General features: G+C 39.1%; 1 protein-coding gene across 1 annotated transcript; it reads left to right on the top strand.

The window, feature by feature from the left end:
• The first annotated feature begins 9,845 nt into the window (after window positions 1-9,845).
• On the top strand, window positions 9,846-12,192 carry LOC103365387 (germ cell-specific gene 1-like protein). Its single transcript, XM_008292814.1, has 2 exons — window positions 9,846-9,976; window positions 11,892-12,192. The coding sequence occupies exons 1-2, from the start codon at window positions 9,846-9,848 to the stop codon at window positions 12,190-12,192; spliced, it is 432 nt and encodes a 143-aa protein (XP_008291036.1).
• The last annotated feature ends 3,142 nt before the right edge of the window (window positions 12,193-15,334 follow it).

Genomic DNA, 15,334 nt, shown 5'->3' on the forward strand with positions numbered 1-15,334 from the left:
AGGAGTATGCTGGCTCACATTATACATAGTTTTATTTTAAGTAAAATGTGTTTATATATGTTATATAGTTTGCATAGCAGTTTAAAAGTAAGGGTTTTTTAAGAGGGTAAAAAAAACTTTGTTTAGAGCAGCTTTAATGTAAAGATTTTCAAGAAAGTTAAAAAAAAATTAAAAATGGATTAATGCAGCTTTAAGTTTAAGGTTTTCAACAAAGTGTAAAAACTGACATTTTCATTATTTGCAATTGTAATGTAAAGCTGTTCAAGAAGGCTAATTCAAATCTTCCCTACAGCAAGTGTTGGACCAAATATTTTGGCACTGAAACAGGAACAGGGAACACAGTATCCTAACTAACTCCCACTTGCCTCTTCTGCTGCGGTGGACAATGGTTGGAAGTCTTACAAGGTGCTTAACAGCCTTGCACAGATTCCCTTAACAGAAAGAAAAGAGCACACACACATAGAGCTGACAGCATCTTCAGAATCAGTGTATCACCACAGGAGGAGACTTCTGACCATCCCTCAGTCATCTTGTTGTGCCGTCCTCATCTTCTGTTTTGTTGACAGGAGTTGAACCTAGCGTGCCTCCTGCCGCTGTAGCACCCTTAAAATCAAGCTTCACTGAGTTGTGTTTTCATGCACTTGCCCTGGCGTTTTGCCCGCTCTAACTTTCAGTCGAATAGCAACTGAACCCCTCAACCCCGTCAGCATTGTGCTATGTTTTATTTATACATGGCTCAGTGTCTGGAGAAGTGAGCTGCTTGCGTAAACGGAGGAGGTGAACCCTGTAAAGTTCATACTGGATGTAGTTTTTTTTTACGCTTCTGAAAAAGGAATCATTTTGATATTTTTTGTATCATCCATCCCGGCGTGTTGAGCTTTTAAACGGCTTCCAAAGCTTGCGAGATTGCGAAGGGGTTTAACTGTGCTTGTAAAATGTTCGAATCGGGAAAGGCTTTTTAAAGTTGTTTCTGTTTTTAATGGGGTGAATAGATTGAGAGCGCGTATGGTAATGAGGTCCAGAGGAACAATAGAAACAGACTAGATTAACCTTTATTACAGCTGTCAATCATGTGGAATATAATGAGAAATAATGAAGAGGATGTGTGAGGTGATGACAGAAACAAGAAGTGGGGGTAAGCGAGACAAAGGGAGCACTCGTTCCGACGTGAAATACGAACTTGAACTTACCTGATCTTGGCTGATTAAAATTTCCCACGTCTTTTAAAAAACCTGGTATTCACAAAACAACACAAAGCTGCTGATTTTATAGCCAAACAAACCCGGTGATGCCTGTGGGATTGATTATTTGTACTCATAGTAAGAGTGGCCATGACTGCAGACTGGACTGCCTTTGTCTGTTTTCAGTTTGACAGTGATGTGTTTATGAAAGAAAATGATAGAGAGCGTGGCTTGTTAATGTCTGTACCAAGTGTTCCCTTCTCAATACAAAAATCAGTGCATTGATTCATTCAAGACAAAGCCACATACACATGTAGATTTTCAAAAGCGGCAGATACAGCTGTTACTGTGCTCATCTAACATGTTTTTATGGCGAAACACTTGAATGCTTCATGACATGATTGCTGGCACATGGGGATGTTGCTTCCGATATTAATTAGACATCTACCCACAGTGCTGGATGGGGAATTCAAACCAACACTACTGTGAGGAGACAATCATCCAAAAATGTGTGATTTTCTCATTAAACTCACTGCGTTATATTATCTTCGTGTTATGGACTGTCCAAATGTTTAAAACGCTGCAGTTTGTTTCATTCTTTATAAGCTGCAGTGTTATTTTAAAACATTTTGGTCCTTTATGTTGCAGAAAATGTGCCTTGAATAAGAAACACATAGAGTCCCCTTTATCCTTGTGGGTTACACATTTTAACTGTATAGAGACTGTAAAGCCTACATAATGTATAGATATACTATCAAAGGAAGGAGTGCCAAAATATGACTACTAAAAGGCCAGAGGAGCCCATGTCTGTGTAATCTCCTCCTTGCTACTCTACCAGAGGACTCACCCATTCAGGTTGTTTGTTTTACACCTAACATTTCTAAGCTAGTCACTGTCATGATTGCAAATTACTAACCTTGGATTAGTCTGACTCATCTGTCTTTTCTCACTATCAGGATGTTACCATTTTCTTCATGATGAAAAATAAAAAAAACAACATTTAGGCAGCAGCCTGCCATACTGAAAACTTTCACGTTTTGCAGAGAATCTGGAGTGGACAGTTTTTGGAGTTTTTACAGTTAGCTTTATCCATTTTAATGACAGTGCTTATCGCCCTGCATGCAAATGTTACACCACAACTATTTGGCTTTTCAGTAACTAAATCAATCACTGATAGACATCACCGCCTACTACTTTGTGTTTTGGCCATAATATGGTACATCGTATTTTCTTTCAATCAGTATGAAGGAATATGTCGCACAGTATCACCAAGTTACTGTGTACACACACTTAATATTATTTTATACTGAGCAAATATTTCATGACAGATGGGAAAAACTGAGAGGCCAGCAGGAACAAGTGACCCATTCATTGATCTCAGCTAGGGATGCTAGTGACTGGCCTGATAGGGCCAGTAAATAGCTTAGCAACACTTGTCACTAGCCTGTTATAGTACTAAGTAGCTATTAAATGGCCTCGTAATGCTACAGGGTTCAATCCGTCATAGCATTATGAGTAAAAAAAATTTAAAAAGCTTATTTTACAAGTAACTAGACTAGTAATACTAGTTTTTTTTTGTTTGTTTTTAAAAAGTAATGCTAGCGATTAGATGAGTAATACTAGTAAAAAAAAAAAAAAAAAACAGACTAATGCTAACGCTTAGCCTAGTAACACAAGTGAAAAAATCTTAGTAAAGCTCATGACTAGCCTAGTAATACTAGTAAAAAAATAAAAAATAAAAAAAAAAAGCTTAGTAATACTAGCAACGAGCCTGGTGATACCAGTAAAAAAAAGCCTAGTAATACTAGTGACTAACCTGTTAATGCTGGTAACTAGCATTGCAATGCTAGTGACTAGCCTAGTAATACTAGTAAAAAAAGAAATAGCTTAGTAATGCTAGCAACTAGCCTGGTAATACTACAACAAAAGCCTAGTAATGCTAGTGACTAACCTGGTCATGCTGGTAACTAGCCTTGTAATGCTAGTGGCTAGCCTACGGATGCTAATGACGAGTGAAGTCAGTTAAACGTTGCATGGGTGACCGAGGGCAACAGAGTGACTAGTTCCACAGACGAGTTTCTATCACCACTCACTCATTTACCATTTAAGACCTATTAGTAGTGAAATCAGTCGCTGCCTTCAACACAGACATAAACTATGTTTCCATAATGTATTTTTATAGGCATTTAAAGTAGCGCATTGGAAAAAGTTAATGGAAGCTGCGAAACTCAAAATAACTTTTTTAGCTTAACAATATAACACTTTTTGAGAGAGTTATTGTACTTAGATGCTGGAAACACCGTTTCTCAATAAGGTTTGATGTGATATATTCAGCTCTCATAACTCATCAGCTGTTTGCTTCTCTTTCCTTGTCTTCGCCTTTAGACAGCATGAAACACAGCTGATACCAGCTGACGTGAAATAATAATTACAACTTTCCCGGCTGAAAACAGAAGACTTTGTTCCATTTTTCTCTCAAAGATGGACAAAGTTTTTTGACAAAGTTTTTTTTTTTTTTTTTACCAGCTGGTAAACTGTGGATGGTTTTGTTTACAGGTTTTGCAGCCTACTTTATTCATATTTTCTTGTTTAGATTTTTTTTTTTGGAACAATTCAAAGGTTTGCTTAAAATCTTCTTAACAGTTACAAGGAAACATGGCAAAAGGCTTCTCCTACTTCTCTTATTTTGGGGGTCATAAAATGGCACCTAAAGTATTTATTAATGTTCAGTGTAAGGGGTAATGTACAACATCTTCAAGCAACTTTGATACATGAATATTATATAACTGATATGTACAAAGCTAACGTTTCGGCTAGGAGCATTTTTGTATGAGACATTATGTCACACAAATTCACACAAACTGCTGCTGCTCTACAAACCACCCAGTTGGGATAAGACCAGATAAGACATGATGAAACTGGCCGATGCAGCAGTGTACAGAATCATCAGCTAACATGTGTCTCTTCTTGCTTCCTTGACAATGGCCAAAGATGTTTGGGTTCAAGTTATGACATAAGAGTATTGCAGGTAGCTGATCTTTAGCTGATGACTTTTTCCCTATTTGCATTTTGTTGCTGTTGTTGTTGTGTACACTGCATGGCAACAGTTCACCAGCCATTCATCTGATGTGACTGAAGGATTCAAGGATTCAAGGCCTTTATTGGTGACAAACACAGTTATACAATGTGTTAGCTTGACTAACATTTGAATAGTCTGGTGCAATAGAAACATATGTCATTTTTCAGTTTCTACATCTGGTTAAATACATAGACTGTATAAAAGATGGACGTAGCAACCGGCCCAGAAAAATGAAGCCCTCCCAGAAGTGTCAAAAACCTCCAATATCACTACGTCCGCTAGTCCTGGCTCCAAAAAGCCCTGGCTCCCATAGACTTGAATTGGAAAAGAAGTGATCACAGATCACGAAATACTGCATTCCTTCAGCTCAGGATTTTTTTTTATTAGTTTTCATGGTCAAGTCCAGAGATCAGGTGACCAATCTGAAAATAAATCAATACTGAATTTTAAAAAAATCGTCAAAATTTTGCGGGGCAAGGGGCGTGGCTGGCTTGATTGACAGTCGGCAGCGACCATACAGATGAAGCGAGCAGAAGGCGGTAAATGTGGGCGGGCAGAGAGGGCCTGCCTCTCAATCCGTCTGACCAATCGCTGCTCCTATGGCTCCGCCCCCCTCTGACGATTTTTGCGTCACTGGCTCTAAAAATCCAAGATGTCAACCAGGAAGTAGCAAAACCCTGGCTTCATTTTCTCAGTGCAGAAACCAACGAGTAACGTCACGGTAGCTACGTCCATCTTTTATACAGTCTATGGTTAAATATCAGTTGACCCCTCAAATTTAACTTGCGGCCCTTACAGGGTCCTGACCTTAAGGTTGAGAACCACTGCATGAGAAGCTCAGCTTCCTGTTCTACTCTGAGTGAATATTCAAACATAACGATAACCAGGAAGTTATAGTTTTGAGGTGTGCGCACAAGAATAAAACTGATAAAAAAGAAGAAGATCCATTACAAAGTTCTTTTTCATTATTTAATTTATTAATTGATTTGTTGATTCATTGTGGTTTACCTAGCCTCCCCCTAGTGGTCATTGAAGGTCTCGCAAGTGTTTCCAGCGACACTTGACCACATTCTGCCTGTCGTACATCTGAACTGTGTCAGGAGTGTCCTGTTCCTGATGCCGCGTGTCCTCGTTAAGTGCTCTGGCACTAAAAATAAATAACTTGGATTGACATTTATTGACTTCATATGGAATAATCTGACCTTGTGCGAGGAGAACACGCATCATTTCCACATGAGAGAACGTGACGAGACTCAGATCCGCGATTTGTTCCACTCACCCCGACACAAAGCCGTCTCTGATCTGCATGGCATTATGATAATGTTGCACTGGGATATCTTTAGGAATAAACATGAGCATTGATAGGGATGGGATGGGAATTTAGGTGTTTGCCGCTGAATCTGGTGCACTCTTGTTCAGTCCAGGGATTTGGGGAGGCTTATGTAGTAATCGGATTGTAAGGCTACAAATGCTGGTTTTTTTACTCCTGCTCTATTTTTTTTTTTGGGTGATGAGAAGTCCAGCCTGCAGAGAGCCAGAGCCTGCGCTTCAATTGACAAAATGTGGCACATATGTGAGAAAAAAGAAACACGGGCACACAGAGGGTGGGGGGAAATAAATGAAAGGAAGTGCAGAAAACAAGATGGGCAGAGGCTGAAGAGGAGAAGAGACAGGCAGAAGTGTACTTGGAAAAAGGATGAGGAGTAGCAGTGATTGGGGGGGAGTGGAAGATGCAGCACTTTTAAACACAGCTCTCTAAAATTACTCCCGTCCTTTTTGTCCTCGGAGCAGTGCAGTGGACACTCTGTTGCTGAAACCTCCCCACAAATAGCAGTTGTTCAGTTACAGCTTCATGACAGGCCTGTTGAGCGGTGAATTTCTCCACATGTTGAATAAGGTGTGTATGCGACGATCAGCTGAAGCTTTACAACACCTGAATAATGTGGTGTAAGTCCCCTTTGTGCTGTGCTGCCAACTGGCCTCTCAGGGCATGGACACAGAACCTCTGGGGTTTCCTGTTTGGATCATCGGGGTCCTGGAAAGATGATGTGGATCCGTCTGGTTCTGGTACATCCATGGATGGTTAATCAGATTTGCCTCTGAGGAGATTGACCATCATTCCTGAGCAGTTTTTGCAGCTTGGTGGATGCTTGGAGAGGCTGCTGTCATCTGAGAGGGCTGTTGTCATTGGAGGGCCCGGGCTTGGTCTGCAACAATGATATGTTTCACCCACATAAATGTCAGGACCCAAGGTTTCCCTGCAGAACATTGCATTGTAATGAGAGGGTGGATGTTATTTACTTCACCTGTCAGTAGTTTTTTTTTGTTGATGCTGTCATGGCTGAAAATAGCCAAGGTCTTGATGTCATGTGCAGACACGTGCTTCTGTAACTGAATGCAGTATCCTATTCAGTATCATCCATCTGGCTGAACTTTGTGCATGTTTCTGGACTTTAACTTCCATATTCTAAGACAAATTAACATCCCGTTGAAAAGTTATTAAGACAATAAGAAAAACCTTTGGAATTCCAATAAAAAAACTACGAGCATTGCAGTATCTGTACTTGTGTCATGAGGCCATTTTCCACTGCAGGAAATTGCACAACATTTTAGGGTGGCCCACACCTTCGGCATGTTGCCTCCACAGCAGCTGTAATGTAGAATTTCTTTGATTAAGCTCTACTTGACTCTTGGGTTGAGACGTGGTGAGATCCTGCTGTTTCTGAGCGCAGTGATGATGACATTGTGATAAGGTCCATCCAGCTGATACATTAGAAATTAGAAATACTTCCAGACAGTCGGACACATTCTTCATTTTCTAGGCATTTGATATCCTTTATTGTGAATGCATACTTTTCACATCGTCATCCACTTCTGCTCAGTTACAGCAGAAGCTTACAGTGTCTTCACCCAAGCGTGAAACAGATCTTTATTAAATCGTGTTATCAGCTATCACACAATAATGTGAATGGCTCTCACAAGATTAAATGTATATTGTTATAAAAAGAAAGGGGATAACTGGGATAAGTTTGTAAGTGGTGATAATGTAAAAATAATCTTTTCGTAGCATCAAAAACATGCTGCTGTAACAATACTTATCATGTTTTAACGTGATACTGATCCTTTTTTTCTGGTGTGGCAGAAATACATGTCTAACTCTGCTAGATAGAAATCATTGTCTTCTGTATATAGCTACATGTGTTCTAAACCGGCTCAGCACAACCTTCCTGTGTGTATTTACACTTTTCATATTCTATCAGCTGGAAATGTGATAAAGTTAATAAAGCTAATAGTCCAATGCTTCGTCCGATCTGCTCACTATAGCTGTGATTTTAACCGACAAGGCAGACCATCTCTAGCAGAACTGAAAAGCTGCATTCTCAAGAACTTATTGTTTTATAAATTACCATGACACAACATCAGCAGTGTATCACTGAACAAAAAGCCTATATCATCCATGGCAACATCCGCTAAAGCAGATGGGGTTTAGCAAACAGGACATTTTGCCTGCCTTAATTCTCTCTTTGCCTCTTTTTGTCACCAACAAAAACATTCAGATTGCGTGTGATTACCATATTTATGCCTCCACCAGTTGATCCTATTAGCAAGTCCCAAGCAGATGCCTGTGATTCATGCATAAGTAAATAACTCCTCTACGCTGCTGGAAATTTACTGCGAGATTTTGTGCTTGCTAATTTCATAAGAAGGCGATAAACAAGGAAAGAAAGAGAAAATCTGTGCTTTGCCTTCGTAGTTGGCCAGAGACATAGAACCTGCTTTGTTGATGTGGATGCGTGATCATGGTCGGGTGATGTAATCATGCTTTAACCAAACAATAGCAGCAGCACCAGGTATGACTCACTCGCAAACGCCACAACCGGCATGACGGTGACTCACAATTACCTCAGCGGTGAAAGTCGCCATCAAACCTTGCATTCAAAATGTGTTCCGCAAAAAATACAAAAGTGTTATGAGCAAATTTAGTGTCAGTACTCTACCTATGCGGCAGTATTATAACACTGTTAGGCCGTTAATACTGATGTTTCATTCTGCAATTCTACAATTTCATTTTGCTTTTACCCAAAGCGACGTACATCTGATACAACACAAGCAAGGATCTAGTCAGGAGAAAACAACCTGGATGAGTTCATTGTGTCACTACTATGTACAGTTTGTACAGTGGTTGCCAGCCCAGGGTTGGACCCCCTACAAAGGGTCACAAGATCAAACAGAGGGATTTTGAGATGCTTAATGAGGCGTACAAGAAATCAAAGTTTAGATACACACATGTATGAAATTTTAAGCTTTCCTTTATCCCACTGAATCCTAAACCCTAAACTGATGAGTTCATTACCTTCAAACGAATCACCAAAATAACACCATTTATCAGAGTTAAAAACAGAACAAAAAATAGAGAAAGAATCAATGGATTTTCATCTTATTGACAGTCCTTGAATGCATCATGTAACACATGGTTCTGTTGGGAAAAACAATCAAATCAAAGCTTAAAATTGTGCAAAATGGGTTTATTCTCCATATTTTATTTTTTTTTAAAGAATGTTTTTGGGCATTGTTTGCCTTTATTTGACAGGATAGTGAAGAGAGACAGGGAAATGTGAGGAGAAGAGTGGGGGAACAACACGCAGCAAATGAGCTGCTGGCTTCTGTACATGGGTTTCTGTTTTATCCGGTTGAGCTACCGAGGCACCCCTTATTCTACATATTTTAAAAAAGAAACAAGTCTGTGCTCCACAGCACAACTAAAAACTCATGAAAGACTCAACGGTGACGAGTCAAACATTCAGTGAGTTTTCAGGTGAACTGCAGGCAGTGCTATTTCTACAGAGCAGAGAGGAGACAAGAAGAGAGACTGAGAGGGAAATACAGAAAATGAACAATAAACATATTGATCAATAAAATAAAAGCAGCATCGCTCCAAAACAGTGTGCAGAAAAGCAAGTTTTTTGCAAGATACATTCGGCATGGTGAAAGATCTTTCTAGTTAATGTGGAGAGAAAAACTGGTTAGTTTGTAAAAATGTAAAAAGGCCTCGTCAAATAGCTTCTTTCTATTATTTCCAGTACTGGAAACACCTGTGAGCACTTGGAAAAATGTTGTATACATTGATTAGTTTTTAATTCATTTTTTCTCAAATAAAAAAATAAAAAAAATGCTAATTGTTTTTAATGTTTAATAACAGTTTTACTTTATTATATTGTAGAAAATACATTTTTTACAGTTCGCTCTAGTTCAGGCTGTGGTTGTGTTGTTCCCATAGAGGTGCAGGACTTTATATTACAGTGAAAAATGAGCTGGAGCAAAAAGAAGAAACGGTTTTGGGTTAATATTTACATTTTCAATTATTTAAATGAAAAGCATCCAAGAAGTTTAGAGGGGCGATCCTTTGTTTTCTTTTTTTGTTTGTTTTGTTTTTTTGGTGGAACTGCTAGCAGCTCTTGTATGCGGTGGTGCGCTACGGTGGCTCTTTAGCTTAGCATTATGCAACACTGCCACCAAGTGGTGTTGTATGGAATTACACTAGTCTGAGAGGAGGCTGTTCAGTGTGTGTTAACTCATCGTTCTGTATGTGTGTGTGTGTGTCAGGTCTGCTGGGTATGGTGGCTCACATGATGTTCACCACAGCCTTCCAGCTGACTGTCAGTCTGGGCCCAGAGGACTGGAAACCTCAAACATGGGACTACAGCTGGTCGTACATGTGAGTGAGATTTTCTTCTCAACAATTGATTATTGTTACCCTCTTGTCTTGTACTTTTATTTTATGTATTAGCTGCATTTCCAGAGATTTTTCCTGCATAGAGAAGCTTTTGACCTCCAGAAGAGGTTTCAGTCAGTTGCAAAGTAACATCATCAAAAACAACAACTGAGAATAACTTTTTTAAACCAGTTTTGTGATTGCAGTTTCATTCATTCAACCATAATAGATATTTTGTTATCAAATGGTCAGAAAACAACAGAAAAATGGACTGAAATCTGTAAAATGGGATAATATTGATGTACTGCTTTTAACGTTTCTTACTCTCTTCATAAATTCAAGACCATTTTTCATGCATACAGATCGATGATATAAATGATGCTTGAAACTGTGTTCTGAGGTATAGAAATAAAAACTAAAAAACTAACTACTTTGCCATTAGCTTACATATTCTGATCTGATACCAATAAATACATATATACAAATTAAAGCAGTGATTGTTAACTGTCATTTAATGCTCCTCGACAGCGTTGCGTTGAGATGAGATGATGCAAACCTCTTATCAGTAACAAGAAGCAAAAAGTTCAATTAGAATGTGTTTAAAAGCACAAAGCTCGGCCAGAAATGTTCTAAATCAATGTTTTCATGCGAGTTTAGTTTTACTACATTTCATTTGATTTAAGCACATCTCTTACATGATCAGTTTGAGACAATATGTAAAACAAAACAAGAAGAAAAAGCAGTTCCTCTAACGACACTGGCCAGGCCTTCAACAAGACAATGACCCCAAACGTACTTCCCATGAATTATAGCCTCAGCGACAGAAACTGGAAGGTCTCAGACTGGCTGAGTCAGTCACCAGATTTAAACTCTGCTGAGCTTTTTACCTGCTGAAAAGCAAACTGAACACAGCCCTCATATCAAACATCAAGTGGAGGCAGCTCCTTTGAAGGCTGGGAAAGGTCGTGCACTCAGAGCCTTCACCGGATCAAAGGGCCCAGCAGCCACATATAAAGCCTGATTACCTTTATTTTCTCTGATTTTCATCCGTTAGCTTTGTTTCACCCACCTGAAAAAAACAGGATTCAACAGTAATGTGGCTGTTTGTATGAAATGTATGTGCATATAAATAGTCTGAAATAACACCAGTCTCTACTTTGATGTTATTGTCGTGCTTTGAGCTCAAATTCAAACGCCCAAAATAACCCAAATAGTCTAACAGCAGCTCAAAACAATAGCACACGATTGCATATGAACGTACACATGCATGACACAGTCAGAGGGATGTAGACACTTGAATAATAAAACAGTATTTAACCATATTTGCTGAATTCCACCCAAGAAGACTGTGCTGAACATGCCTTCACTCTTCTGGGGAAGTTTTCTAACACATTTTGGAGCCTGGCTGCACAGATACGCTCCCATTTTCTGTTCCCAGCTTGGAAAGCTCTTTTTGTTCATGTGGGACTGTTTTGCTTAGAAGTCAGAGGCTCCCTGTTGTCTGAAAATATGAGGGTGGACCTCATCTAAACTCTGAAAAACAGTCTTAAATGCTGTGTTTTCTTTCATCAGTTAATGGTTTTAATACAAGAATTTCTTGTTATTCTTTAGGTATTGTTTGTCTTCTGATTAATTCTCACAACGACCTTTGTTTCCCTGTCACACAATAACTATTACTTGATCATGACAAAAAGGCTGTGACAGCTTTTTATGTGGACATGAAGTAATTGTTATGTCAAGATACTGCAAGAAGACAGCCTGTTTTCAGAAGCACTTATTTTCAGTTCACATTTTCAGTGTATTTAGAGGGAGATTTATTACTTACTTTATAATTATGATCCATTTTCTAATATAATAAGTTGATACATTAAAACGAATAATGTCCTCAGCTCAGACTGTCTGTGTCTTTTCCCTTTAGTTTGGCGTGGAGCTCCTTCACAGCCTGCATGGCCTCCTCAGTCACCACCATCAACCGCTACACTAAAACCATCCTGGAGTTCAAGCACAAGCGCAGGAACATTGAGAAGAACCTGAAGATCAAGCAGAAGCTGTTGGAGCTGGACTCTCCGGAGCAGGTGTGGGACATGTACATCAGCTCGGTGCCGAGCACCGCCGAGGAGCTGCTGGACCTGTCGTCCAACGGCCGCAAACTCTCCAACACCTCCATCTTCTTGGACCTCAATGACCTGCCCGACCCACAGGGAGAGGAGTACTGCTAGACAAGCAGTGTGTAGCATTTTGAAGCATCACAATGTTATTGTCATGTTTAGTATATTACAACGGTGTAAATACTGTAAACAAAATGAGACCAGGGTTGAGACCTAGTGGTTTAATGTGGCTACATATAAGACAAAAGTAGACGCCCAGCATCACTACCGTTCATTTAAAGTCATGTTCCAGCCACCAGATGAATGTAAGTCTAATATTTACTTCACTTTTACCTCTGTTTTGTCTTCGCCAACTCATGACAAGCTTAACTGGGCCTTTAGTTTGCTCTACGTTTCACTGAGTTCACCAGCAAGTTGAGGAGGTTGATGAGAGCCGTAAAAACCTGACAAACCAAAACAATCTGAAAGATGCTGTAAAGACCTATAGAGCTAAGAAGACCTGCAATAAATTCTTTGAGTTTGTCACTTTGGATGTTGGAAATTGTTACTTGATTGTGGCAGTCATAAAAACACTGAGAAGTGTAGCTTTAAAGCAGAAACTGTATTTCCCGGTTAGGCTTACTCTTTAGCAAAAACCAATGCAGTATCAACCATAATGGACACTGTCATGACACCGTCATTTGGACGATGAGGGAACGTCAGCAGCCTGAAATCTTGTTTTTAAGATGTAATCTTTGATAAATTGAATAAAATTAGGGCTGTGTAACATGCTTCATCATCCACACTGATTCAGAGCTGCAACCTTTTGGCCAATTTTCTGAATCAACTGGCTGATGTTGACTAGTTGATGCACTACAACTAGATTAGGGTATAAATTCACTTCTAACTTCTTCCAAAGAATCTCTCTAGATCTTTTAAACATGCAGTGTTTCTGGGTTTTACTTATACTGGCAAGTTAGCTAGCAACATGTAAGCTAGCTAGGCTAGCTAGCAAATGCTTTGTGGTGTCCACTATGCCAAAGGGCGTTGACTACTTTTTTTTTTTTTTTCAGTTTGGCTATTTTATAGTAATAGTATAACCTTAAGCCTATTGCTAAGGCATTATGGAAACTAAACCAAGCAACAAAACTAAAAAAGAATCACCACAGTATTTCATCATATTTCTTATCTAAGTCCTCTGTTGTTGCTGTTGTAAAGCAATCCAACACGTTTTCCACCAAAGCCAGTCACACTAATGTAAATTGATGAAGGTTCACAGTTCCCTCATCAGTGGTCTCAGTTGTTTACAGTAACTATACTAATGTCTCAATTGGTTGTGTTTACATAAAAATTAGTATCTCAGTTTTGAGTCTTGTGCTGGTTTTGATAACATTCAGGATATGGCATATACATAACTCTATCAGCATCCAGGTTTCTGGTCATCTCTGTCCAGTCTTGATTTCTCCCCATCTCAGCGACGATGTGTTCCGTTACAACCAAGAAAGTAAAAACAAAAAACAAAACTAGGATAAAGTTTTATCCGTGTTTTCTGAAACCAGGATAAGTTGTGTGCAAAAAGTAAAGTACTTCTGGCTACCTTGATGCTCAAATGCTACATGTAGCACATTAAAGGTCTAGTTCTGAACCACCTGAGTCCACCATATTGGTTCTGCAGGTGTCAGATTAGATGTACAGTATACCTCTGCAAAAGCAATAGTGCTGAGAAGGGTCACTGCTTCAATCCTGTAAGTCAAAGAGAGAGTCAAGCTGAGAAACAAATTGCAAGTTGCTATAGATACACAGTGATGAACAGTCCAGTGATAAAAAAGGAAAAAAGGCCCACACACTGATTGGCATATAGTACTGACACTGTACTTTAGACTAATGATACACTGCATCATAACCGACATATACACCAAATAGAGATAAGTAGTTTAAAACACAACTCGCTTTTCTGTACGACAACAGAACTCAGAGTTTATGTGAAGAAGCAGACTGAGGATCAAGGGATTGTAGCAACACAGGGTGGACCTGAAGATTTTGCTCCTTTACCCACAGAGGAACCTCATATGGAAAGCATAAAGGACAACAGTTAAATGGGTGGAGGATGCCTATAGGCCACACTGAGTGCCTTTACTTCCAGCAGCATGCCTCCGATCGCACAGCATGTTCTGTGCTCAAGACATCTTAACAAAGGGCAACGCTGTTTCTCCAACTAATACCTGCTTTAGAGGAAATATGTAGCTGTCTGTGCAAACTGCCAAAACTCATCAGAGGAGCACGCCTCTTTCGATGCTCTCTGTGTTAGTATTTACTTGATAATGGGGTACTTTTCTTGTATTTATAGAAAGACACAGACCAGAATTGTTATTTACAGTCATTTTAAGTGCATTTGAAAATATATATTTGTGTATTTTATTTATTTGTTCAATTCAAAGTGAAATGTAATGTCAAAGACTTATCAATTTATTCTGCTTGAGTTTAAATTCTATTACACCTCCCTGGGTTGCACTATATGCTGAAGCATGGATTGTTGTGTCCTTATGTGTTTGTCATGACTTATTTACAGTGGCATTTTTTGTGTAGTGTTCCTTAGTTACATTTTTTGTGAATATTCATTTGCAACCTAGTATATTAATATGAATAAAACTATTTCTATGAGAAGTTTAAATTTAAAGCTAAGTGAGGAGCATATATCATAATAAAGACCTTGTTTTTACCATGTTTTCCGATGGTGTTTTCCCTTTGTTGTCCACATGGTGGCAGTGTTGCCTTAGCGTGATACTGGCAACGATGGCAATGCAACAAGAGCATTTCTGAATCAAATCTTCAACTCATACACATGCACACATACAGGGAAATGTTTTATTTACTCATCATCTTGAACTCAGTCACCCATACAATCCAACAGAACAACCAAACTGAACAATGTCACGACATTGAAGTCATTATTCACATTATTACAGGGACCACCAGACTCTTTGCATCTTATCGGCGAGGCAGTTTGTAGCCCCCACATCTGTGACGTAAACAGATTTACATTTGCAAAGCAATTGCACTAATGTCATTCAACATTCAACATAAATCCGACGCTTTCTCATTAAGGCTCAGTAAGGGCTTATAACAACAGCCAACAGTGAGCGAAAAGAACGGTGAGAAAGAAATGTCTTTGCTTAAAAATAGTTTTATTTTTTTATGCTTTCAAACTAGTGCAAATACATGCAAACTGAAAACAGACAACCCTGTAAGCAGAAGCAGGAACACTTCGTACATC

Source organism: Stegastes partitus, unplaced genomic scaffold (genome assembly GCF_000690725.1).
Source record: "Stegastes partitus isolate 25-593 unplaced genomic scaffold, Stegastes_partitus-1.0.2 Scaffold834, whole genome shotgun sequence".
In the NCBI taxonomy this organism is placed as follows: Eukaryota; Metazoa; Chordata; class Actinopteri; family Pomacentridae; genus Stegastes; species Stegastes partitus.

Coding starts and splice junctions, on each gene's coding strand:
- LOC103365387 (XM_008292814.1), top strand. CDS start 9,846: ATGTGTGTGTGTGTGTCAGGTCTGCTGGGTATGGTGGCTCACATGATG. Junction 9,977..11,891: donor GACTACAGCTGGTCGTACAT/GTGAGTGAGATT, acceptor TTTTCCCTTTAG/TTTGGCGTGGAGCTCCTTCA.